Source organism: Taudactylus pleione, unplaced genomic scaffold (genome assembly GCF_031769625.1).
Source record: "Taudactylus pleione unplaced genomic scaffold, aTauple2 ptg000086l, whole genome shotgun sequence".
Lineage (NCBI taxonomy): Eukaryota > Metazoa > Chordata > Amphibia > Anura > Myobatrachidae > Taudactylus > Taudactylus pleione.
In genome coordinates this window covers 12968068-12979512 of record NW_028284488.1, presented here as the reverse complement: position 1 = coordinate 12979512, position 11445 = coordinate 12968068, and the positions used below count along the sequence as shown (strand labels likewise).

General features: G+C 41.5%; 1 protein-coding gene across 5 annotated transcripts in view; it reads right to left on the bottom strand.

Annotated features, from left to right (window-relative positions):
* Positions 1-2386: 2386 nt before the first annotated feature.
* FBH1 (F-box DNA helicase 1) overlaps positions 2387-11445 on the bottom strand; it is a 152077-nt gene continuing 143018 nt past the window's right edge. For 4 of the 5 annotated variants that reach the window (XM_088468706.1, XM_088468711.1, XM_088468708.1 and 1 more), the window contains 2 exons: positions 6671-6802; positions 2387-2881 (listed from right to left, as the gene is read on the bottom strand). In XM_088468706.1, the coding sequence (XP_088324832.1) occupies positions 2711-2881; positions 6671-6802 (303 nt within the window). In that variant the 3' untranslated portion in view covers positions 2387-2710. The remainder of the gene's footprint in view (positions 2882-6670; positions 6803-11445) is intronic. The other variant, XM_088468710.1, reaches the window with a different exon arrangement.

Below are 11445 nucleotides of genomic sequence, written 5' to 3'. Positions count from 1 at the left end.
ATTCCAAAGATCATATGAAAGAAGAAAATATAGTTCCACATAGTGAAATACTTCAAGGTAATTTTTATTCCAACAGAAAAATGTATATAAAAGAAAACAGAAACACAATCCACAGGATAAAAGTCAAATTAAGCCGTGTACCATGTAATAGGGGTGCAGTCTCCTAACACCCAAGCAAGCATAGGATGGAAATTCCCACAAAGTCTCCTGGGAACGACTTGTGGACTTGCAGTCTAGGAAGCGTCGCCCCACGGTACCTGCCACACACCAACGCGTTTCGACTCACATATAAGAGTCCTCCTCAGGGTATGTACTATGTGCCTATCACTTATATCCCCCTTACTGGTTCCTCATTGGTCCACCAATTAATTAGTAATTCTCCCATAAATATCTTATAGCACATCAAACCTCATGCCATAAACAGTGTATCCCTTCCCAATATCCAGGGAGTGCAAGTCCGAGACACCACCTCTAAAATAGCTTTCTTTGCAGATTATATTTGAGAACACTCTTTCAGCCAAGTATCTCCCTGCCTTATCTTTATGGTCTCCAGAACCGTTATCGCATGCTGTCCGTAAACAAAATCAAGTACACTATATTAAATCGGATGCCATGCTACAGGTCACCCCTCAGGACCCTGTAAAAAAATGAAATACCTTGGGAGTTCCCTGACGTCATGGTATGACTTGTTATTCCAGAAAAATTTTCCCCAGCCTTCAGGCAGATCTATCTTCTTAGAAACGGCTTATCATTTCTTGGCTGGGCAGGATCATAGCTGTCAAAATGACTTTCATCCCCAAATGTATCAAGCAATCCCTTACCCACTCAATTTGGAATAGTAGGCCCCCTGCGACTATACTCTTAAATATCCTTTAAAAAAAAAAAAAAAAAACTTTATAGGGGAGGAAGGGGACACATTGCTCCCATATTGCCTCTTCATACTCCCCATCAGGGACATTCTCTTGGCTTGATATTGAGTTTAATTCTGTAAATTGTCCAGACTTGTCCTCCTTATTGGGCTTACAAAAGAAACACCGACCTCCCTCTTCTAGTCTACCTCTGACCCTTAAATTCTTCGTAAAATTATTGACCCTGTACTCTGTAAAATCCCATGTCATCTCTCATGTGTCCCCACTCACTCCTATATGGAACAACCCTGATTTCCCACCGGGAATACACTTGGCTTGTATGAGGTCCTGGATCGAAGCAGCTCTTAAATTCCCTGCTGATTTCTGCTTGTGTGGATATGGCTTTCCCTTCCAGCCTCCAGATGAAGTCCCCTGACCATGTCCTCACCTCCTTTGAATACCTACAAATATGCCTCAGATCCCACTTCTTCTCAACCTCACTCCTTTTGAACGCCTCTGTAAATATCGTCCTATGTCCAATGGCATCATATCTCAATTCTATGGTACACATGAGATTAGCCATAACCAAAAGTTCCATTTCCACACATCTTAAAGAAACCTTTTATAAACTATACTACAACTGGTCCTATACCCCGGTGAGGCTTTTCCAGGTGTTCCGCCCTGCCTCACCCATCTGTTGGGGAAACTGCGGCCGCTGCAGTACCCTAGTTCATAACTGGAAGTTACCCTATATTTGCCCCTTACTATACAGCAGTCCATTACCTCCTGAATAGCTTGATACCTCAATAGCCAAAGATCTGTGGATTTCTCTTTTGTTCTAGCCCCCCCCCCCCTCAGCAAACTCTCCAACCAACTGGCATCCCACATTTTAGTCACTCCACCCTTCTCTGCCCTAAAATTTCAAATAGGACATATTGCGACTATGAAAGTCATCACCTATTACCTACATGATAGAGGTCATATGGTTGATCAGGTCTGGGCTTCTTAGTTCTCCCTTGAGGTCACCCATCTGCCTTTGCTTTCCGCACCCTGATAACCCCAACTGACCCATGCACAACGCTATGGTAATACTCACCTTCTGCTGTTGCTCTTCACTATGCTATCCTCAACCCATTTTTCCCCTCTCCTTTCTTCTTCATCATCACTTGTGGCACTTCGATGTTATAGCATCAGAGTTAATTTGCCTCTTTTTGCCCTAGTCCTGTTCTCCCTTGTAGTTACGCAGGTATTCTGTTTCTGTAAAAAAGTTCAAGTATTCTGCTTATGTTTTTCCTGTTCTGTACTCATTTTGTCTCATTCTTGTAAGCACTCAAAATAAACAATTACAAACTAAAAAAGGCAATCTTATTGTCCAGTGGAAATATTGGGATTTTTGAGATTCTTTTACTTTGTAGGTTTTAAAAAACAATAAAATTTACCTAATCTAAAAATAAAAAATTAGGCTGATACATCAAACGTTTAGCTTCCTCAAGTGGATTCAAGCCCCTTTAAAAGAAAAAAAAATCTTCAAAAACGTGACCAATATAATATATTTTAATAGATGTTTTTTCATGTGTTAGAAAATTGGCTTACACAAACATACATTTCATTTGAACACAAGCTCATGAATCAGACCTGAGAGTTACACAATAAAATTGGGCATGATGCGATGATTACAACACATGAATGAAGAAAGACCATAAAATATATACAAGTTAAAAGACCAACAACAAAGAAAAACGTTGCTGGAGGTTAATAGCAAATAACAATACAGATGCCATTCAGTGACATCCCAATGATTTACATAATACACTTCCCGCCTTAGTGAACAAAGTTAATATTTTCGAATCCCATTAGTTCATTTAAATAGCTTGTAGGAGCATTTCTTGGTGTCTATTGAGAACGATGTTCTCTAATTTAACTTCCATTGGTTGCAAAACTTCTGGAGATATCATCAGCTGCGTTATTGGGCCAACCCGCTGCTGTACACAGGCATGGCAGATATAGCCACCTTTATCCTCACTTTTGTTGCTCTGTAAAGGAGACATGAAGAAAGGTTTACAAATAAAAACAGACAAAAATAAAACTATAACTCATGATAAACAAATCTAGACAAAGTAACAAAAGGTTTGCTTTATACTCTGACAAGTAATTTGGGCATTAAGCATGGGGCAAACACAGGCTGTCGGGACAGTTTAAACGCCATTTCATGGGATTGCATAAATTAGCGATTGCAATCTCCTTTGCAGCATGAGAGCTCCCTGTGTGTCAGGAGAGATGCAGTGGTTGAGGTAGATCAGACTTGATTAACAGTCTGCGTGTTTGCCCTATCTGCACCGATGTTACCGCTGTTGTACGTCATCAAACGGATATGAAAAGGCAGCAGTGGGCATCCCTCAGCATCAAGCTCTATGTCCTCATTCACAGAACAACTCCGTTTTAGGGTTTACATATTCAGCAAAGGAAAAGAACATCTGCTTCGGGGAAATGGCATGCAGCTGCGATCACCTGGGAATAGGAGTGCACTGTTCAAATAAAACAGCAGCAGTGGTCCTTCAGTGAAAGTTTACAGGGAGCTGCTGGACAATAGCTTTTGCAGTTTTGAATACTGTGCACTTTGGGAATATTGTCTTTGAGAGCATGGACAAATGGAAATAATGATATTATGGCTAATTGGGCTAGATCACATTAGTCACAACTTTGTTTCCTCTGCAATAATATGTTCTTGGAGTCTGTACAGGAGACAGTTTCACATTAACCAGCACTGTATGGTAGGCTGCAAGCCTTTTGACCGCAGAGTGTTTTTCTTCACAGTGTAATTAGACTTTTATACCATAATTCGAAATGATACCAGCGTTAAACAGGAGGAAACAAAAGGAGATCATTCCACCAGAAATCTTTGGTACTGTGGGACTACATTAAACAAACTGCTGTGTGTTTGGATACCCTCCATCTCAAACACCTGATTTCTATATATCCTGGACATTCCTTACTGGACTCCCTGCTTTTGCTTGCTGCACTTATTGACTATTCTTTTCCACACAGCTATGACATTCCTGTGCCATTGTCAGTTTACCTTTATTTCACATCACACTAAACTTCCACCTCACCCACCACCTGCAGTTTCCCTTCCTTGGTCATGAACCTGTACCATCACATCCAACCTATTTCTTCATCTCCCTGCTCCAAATCAATCTCACCCCCACAATACAACAATCCTGATAATCTCACTTACTTAACCCTGTCTCTCTCTCCTGTGCTTTCTGCTATGCCAGATCATTTTAAGAAAATATTGTCCCCACGATGACCTTTTCATCTCCAACTCCTTAAATCTCCTAGCCATCACCGAATCCAAGGACCACTACTTTCTGCTCATTCTCCATGATCATTCTGCTGCTTTTGACACCGTGGACCACAATCTCCCCCTGAAAAGGTTTAATTCCCTTGTTCTGTGTGATACTACCTTCTCCTTGCTGTTCTACCTCTCTGACCATTCTTTCCCTTTCTCCTCATGAATCCAATTCTCCCCCACTTTCTCTACCAGTAGGTGTCCCCCAAGGTTCTGTTCTTGAACCTCTTCTATTCTCCCTTTATACATCCTCTCTAGGTGAGCTCATCAGCTCTTTTGGCCTCCAATATCATCTCTATGCTGATGACACTTAGATCCACCTTTCCTCCCCTGACTTTTCCCCCCTCTCTCCTCACTGTCTCTCTGCTATTTCCTCCTTGGATGTTCCAGCGCTTTCTTAACATGTCTAAGATCAAGCTGATAATCTTCCCACCATTCCAAATGACAGTACCACCATCTCCTCTAGCCCGCAAGTGTGCTGTCTTGGAGTTATTCTGGACTCCTTCAAACTACACATTCAGTACCTTCTGGAGTCCTGTCATTTCCATCTGAAAAATATCTCCACGATCAGACCCTTGGAGGTAACTAAGACCGTCATCCACTCACTGGTCATCTACAAACTGGACTACTCTAATCTCCTCTTATCTGGCCTCCCTGTCTCACACCTCTCTCCACTCCAATCTGTCCTCAACGCTACTGCCCAACTAATCTTCCTCTTCAAACATACATCTCCCTTCCTCTTCAGAACCCAATTCTCTTCTCAAATTCAGTTAAAGCTCTCACCGAATCCTCTCCTATTTACATATCTGTCCTCTCTGTATACATTGACTCCCTCTTCGCTCCACAAATGAATGGCACCTCTCCTCTCAACTGATTACCTATCACTTCCAAGATTTTGTCTGTGCTACTCCCTACCACTGGAACTCTCTTCCTCTCCCTATGAGACTCTCCAAATCTCTACAAAACTTCAAATGGACTCTTAAGACCTACTTCTTTATTAAAGCCTTCCAGCTCTCATCCTAACCAAATGCTCCATGCTTATCGCTCGCTGTCTCTCTGCTGTGTGTCACAACTGTCTGTCTGCACCTTCCCTTTAGATTGTAAGCTCTCAAACGAGGGTCTCTCTTTCCTTATGTGATTTTCATTCCCCCACTTATACCATCCTCTCCTCCCCACTGCTTACAACGGCACCAAACCTTTGGGTTCTGCTGCTTATTTGAGTATTCTGACTGCTGCTGCAGCAATGTTTATAGATCTTGTACATGTCCTGCAATGTTTTGTACTGTACGTAATTTTTTTTTCCTGTTTTGTTCATTCTGTTTCTGTACGGTGCTGTGGACCCCTTGTGACGATAATAATAAAAAAAAACTCCTTTCACTTATCAGGCACTTTCCGTTTCAGTGAGAAATGGGGTTGCAATGTTTTCTGCAGGTTTTCTAACAGAATAAAATTATATACACACTGTTCTATTTTACAACAGGTGACTGGAAGGATGATTTATGCTTACACAGAGATCATGGATTAGTTTGCAGAGTTTGACAGTGTACAAAAGACCAGAAGAGAGGACTTCAATCAGATAAAAGGTAGGTTCAACACAAGTTAAATGAAGAAATAACCTGATTTATTTTATTGTTGTCTGGTAGAGAGAAACAGGGCACGACTATAGGCTGGGTGGCGTGACCAAAGCCTGAACGAGATTTGGAAAGCATACCAGAGGTCGGGAGCAGTGTGGGCAGGAATGGGACGAGATGATCAGAGTGGAGGAGATGCAGCAGTGGATGTTGGCAAAGCATAGTGGGTAGGAGGGAGTGTGTGGAGATGAAGCTGGATAAGTGTGTGAGTCTAGTCCTTAAAAGAGATGAAAGTGGCAGTATTGGGAGAGGTATTTACTTGGGGGTGAATGAGAAAGATGTCACCCAGATAGCAGAGTTGGGAGACAGAGTAGCAGAGGTATTGTCAACAGAGAGGGAGAGGGGAGGAGGACAGAGGTCCTTGGAGGGAAGAGACAAAGAGTTGCGTTGTAGAGTGAGATTTATCAAATCTTCTAGAGAGCAGCAGGGGAGGTGTTGCCCAATAACAATCAGATTCTAGCTATCATTTATCTAGTATATTCTTTAAAAATGATAGCCAGCATCTGATTGGTTGTTATGGGAAACACCTCCACTGTTCCTTTTAGAAACTTTGATAAATCTCCCCCTTACAAGTTTTAGGATATTTTGTAGTAACTCTCTTTATTCTAATCATTGTTAAGACTGCAAGTAGGGTCTTAGAAATGTATTGTACTTTGCATCTTTATAAATGTATGAAAAGGAAAATAAACAAGAAACATAAAAACACTGCCATATTACCAAGGTTTACTTACACAATTTACAAAATTCACTGGTGTCACCTTATATAAAAGTATCTAGACAAGTGTAAAAGCATATGAACACAACTGTGAAACAAACAAGATTAGATTCTAGTAATGCCTTACATAAGTTATTGGCAGTTTTCTCATGGTCAGAAGTGTCTGCTCAGGGAAAGCGTTCCGGCAGTGCTGTAATGCACAGCATACAGGGCTCGCCTTTATTGCCTGACTTGACAGCTCTGGTGTTAGAAAATACTCCTAGAATAAAACAATAAACAAATGAATAAGCTGCTAAATCAAATATGTAATCTGTAACACAGCTTGCATAGTATTTATAGATGGAATATATGTAAATATTACACTTTAGTGAACTCAGGGGAATCTCTGGCTCTCCCTTGTTGTGAAGCTGTAAATGGCAACAGGGTATGCTGGGGCATTTTCTTTATTCTTTTATAGTCATTTTAATCATGTCTTGGGTCAGCGTGTATAATGTAAATGGTACAGTAGTATATAAAAATTAGCAACAATTACATGATCTATACAGCTAAATAAAGACTAACCTATATTAGATGTAACCATGTTTTAGATCTGTATATATTTCTATTCAGAACATTGACATATTACTGAAGGCAACAATTTTGTATATTTTCCCAAACGGCACAGTTTATTAATGGTCAAATTTTTGCTTTGCCTTTTTTCCCCACATGGAACACAAATAGTATAATTGAATAATTTGCAATGGCAATTTCACGAAAATGCCAAAATCTCTCTGAAGGGGAAAAAAATACTCACAACCAGAATGCATTTGTGTGTCAGTAAATTAAGCTTGTTCATGTGGAAAATGTCATATAACCTCTGAGTCTGTTTCTCTGTGTACGATCAGTTCCTGTTGATAGGTCAGCAGTAAAAGCATCAGTGTTCGATAACTCTTGTACCTGTCAATGTTAAGCACTGTGTAGGAAGCCTCTATGTTTATGTAATACTGAGAGGGGAGAAGGAGGGGCGATTTTACAGTGCATGTGCAAACTGAGCTCAGAGGGGCACTCCATAGCCACTTTGCTTGCTATGGTAGTCAAATGACATATTACAAACTGAGCAAAACTATAAATCATTAATAGAACAAACCAAGAAAGCACAGACAGTGTAATGATAGCGTTACTGCACCACAGCACTGAGGTCATAGGTTTGATTCCCACCATGGCCCTACATGTGTGGAGTTTGTATATTCTCCCTGTGCTTGCGTGGGTCTCCTCCGGGTGCTCCGGTTTCCTCCCACACTCCAAAAATATACTGGTAGGTTAATTGGCTCCCAACAAAAATGAACCCTAGTGTGTGTGTATGCATGTGATAGGGAACATACTGTAGAATGTAAGCTCCACTGGGGCAGGGACTAATGTGAATGGCCAAGTAAAGCGCTGCGGAATATGTGTGTGCTATATAAATAACTGGTAATAAATAAAGTGTATAGCCAAGCTTTTTCTAGTAACCTGCTACAGTGATATATGCTTTAAAAAAATGTATAATCATTTTTGTACAAATTTTCAAAACAAAATATATGGTGGTGGTGGGGGGAGGGTGTGGAATGAAGAAAAGGGAGGTAGGGTATGGAAGAGAACCACAGTATACACATGAAAAGTATATGCAAAACATGGAAATGTGCAACTACACAGGATGAATACCTGAAAACAAGCTTATGAGTCAGAATAGAACAGTATCTAGAGCACAGGCACCATATTACAAATAAACCATAACCCCTCCCAACAGTCCCAATTTCAGTCAATGCTTTTCAGACACTGTCCCACCCGTGGGCTGCAGTATCCCGCAGGTGGGAGGAAGGTTGGGGATACATTCGATCTCCGTTGGAGAGAAGACGGAGGAGCAGCAGCAAGGAGGAGGGACCAGCCTGCCTTCACAAGGTAAGACTTAGGCAAACAAACCCCCCCTGGCTATCGGCTTCTGCTCTGGCAAACAGCGCCCCATAATTACTATTTTCTTTATGGTTTTGCTTTTTTTGTTGCCCCTGAACAGGCCATGTCCCCTGACCTCAGGGCACCAAAGGAAACTCTCATCCTGAGCTCGGCAAACTCTAGAATCGGCCCTGGAGGGGAGTATCCAAACTGAAATCTGAACTGCAGTGTAAAAATAAAGCTGTCCAGCATGTGTGGGCTACATGCAAAAACAGAATGTATGTATTTGCCCCCCTTGCACTGCAACATGGTTTGTCCAGGTACAGTTACTTGCGCTATCTTACTCTATTCCCAAATCTGAATCAGGCCCACAGTGCAGGGAGGAGAGCCTGGGGGCAGCCCAGCCGTTCGGGAAGCGTTGAGCATTCCAACAGAGTTACAAAAACGGGGGACATGCTGTGAAGCCAAATCCCTTCCCCCCACGACCCTCTCTGGCACGTGCAGGGGGGCTGGGTACAGGATGCCGGCGCTTGGGATCCCGGCGTCGGCATCCCGACAGGGTTAGGATACCAAAACCTGCCGGTAAGTATCCTAACCCTACCCCCTCCCTACACCCTAAATCTAACACCCCCCCCCATTGCATAACCCTAACTATTCTCATACCCCACTACATAGCGTTGGGATGCCGGCGCTGGGATTCTGACTGGTGACAGGATACCGGTGCCGGCATTCTGAGCGCCGGTATCCCGACAGCAGGAATTTCAACTATCTCCTCGCGCAGGGGCTCATGTTAACAAGTACATTTGTTAGGAGGTAAATGTTGACTATGGGATGTAGAAGAGCCAAAATCAAGTCAGCACCCTCTCCATCTGTTACAAATTTGTGCCACCAAAACCATTTTATCAATGACGATGAGGCAGAGACAGAGTTTGAGTCCCCCAATGTCTCCATTTCAAAGGCAAAAGTAGACCTTCGCTATAATCTTAGCATGAGAAGGTAGGTAAAGATTATTCCAAAATTGAGCACAGGTCACTTTCTAATAGCAACTAAAAGTGCCAATCGACCGTGTTTCATAAAATCCGGGGTATATACATGCAAAAGAGCTATTAAAGGCAAAGACTATAATCTATTCTCCAGAACTTTGGAAATTAAATTGAATACCACACACAAAATTATGCACATGTGGGCAGTCCCAAACTACATTAAACAGATCAGAGTAGTTCCTCCAACATAATTTTGATTGGGAGAGCCATATTTTGTGAAGCTTCGCTGCAGTAAACGATGGATCAATTTAATTTGTAATACTGTATGATAACACTTAAACAAGCAGTGTATCGCAATATAGTTTGCCTTTGTTTGACCAAAAATGTCACCTGAACATCCATTTCCCATTGTTACTGTCACTTAGAATTATTCACTGGGCCATTCCCTAGAAAATAGGAGTACCAAAAGTCAATGCCAATGAGTTACCCCGTGTAAGTCGAGGCAAGATCTCAGGTGGGAGCAACAAAAGGAAACTCTATACCCTGATTGCAGTGGAAATCCAATGACTAATACAGAGATATGCAAACAGTTCTCGGGGAAGGGAGATCAAACTGAGCCTGGAGGTGAGAGCACAGAAGTATAGAGTTTGCATGCATGACTTCAAAAATCTATCCTATTCCCCAATCACCCCATTTGGACACATTAATATCTGGGATCAGTCTGGAAACAATATAAAAAGTTTTGGCAGGCAAAATAAGCCCTTTAGTCATGTATAATGAGTTATCCCATACCTTAAGGGAATCTAGGACAGCTTTAGGGGTATAAGCAGTAAGATAGTGTATCCGTTTGTGAGTTCAAATAAGATCAGAGAGGGAATAAAAGGGAAACCTCTGTAAGTCAACCCAGGGTTTTATATTGGGCGGAAGTACCTAGTCATCTAGCTGTGCAACTAAGCACGCAGCCTGATGTGGCCGGTAGATTTGAAACAGCCAACCCACTTTGTCTCTCTGATCTAGCCAATCTATTGTATGCCAAACAAGGGTGTTTGCGTTTCCAAATGCACTACAAGATCAATTTGTGAGCCAGATTTAGGTGGCATTTAGAGATCAGGAAAGGGATTGTACCAAATAAATACATTATTTCAGGTAGAACAATCATTTTAAAATCTGCTAAATTTCCTAACCAAGAAACCTCAAAGCCCATCCAGACCTTAATAAGGTCAGTCACTGCTTAGGTATAGGGGTAAAGTTCAAAAGTTTACTTCAGCAACGTTGAAAAAACAATTCTGAATATTAACACCTAGGTAAGGAAGATAATTCAAGATTTAAGGCGACACATTGTGTCATCGGGGATGTTACATGCATGCCGACACTTCTGTTTTTGTGGTATTAAGTTTTGTATAGGAAAGCTTTACTATAGCCGTATGCGAGGAGGGCAAAGAGGTTACAAATAACAAAATATCAGCCGCAAATAAGTAGAAAAGGGCTGATTTTCAAACCATAAAAGTAAGAGTTTCGATCGACAATAAATACATCAATGGAGAAAGAGGGCACCCCTGCTGTGTGTCGTTAGTGATAAAAACAGCGTGTGATAAGAATCCATTACTTAAAATCCTTGCAGAGGGACCAATGTATAGGCAAAAATTAATTTAAAAAAAATGTCACACCCTAGACCGAATCTAATGAATGTTTCACATACAAATAACTAGTGAAGGCGGTCAAACATCTTCTCGGCATCAAGGGAAAGGAGAAAAAACTTTTGGCATCGAATCAACAGGGTAATTCCATGTCAAGTGGACCAATTCTGAAAATCATCCCACCTTGACCATCTCCGATTTTGATAAAATTTAGCATGAAGTTTGGTATATATGTAGAACTAACTTTGGTAAAGTTTCAGTTCACAGTACGCAATAGTAGTGGAGTCGTGGCCCTGGCAGTGGAGGTAGGTGAAACGGTCACCTACTGTACTCCGCAGTGCACAATCAGCAATGTTCAAGTAATTGCTGTGACA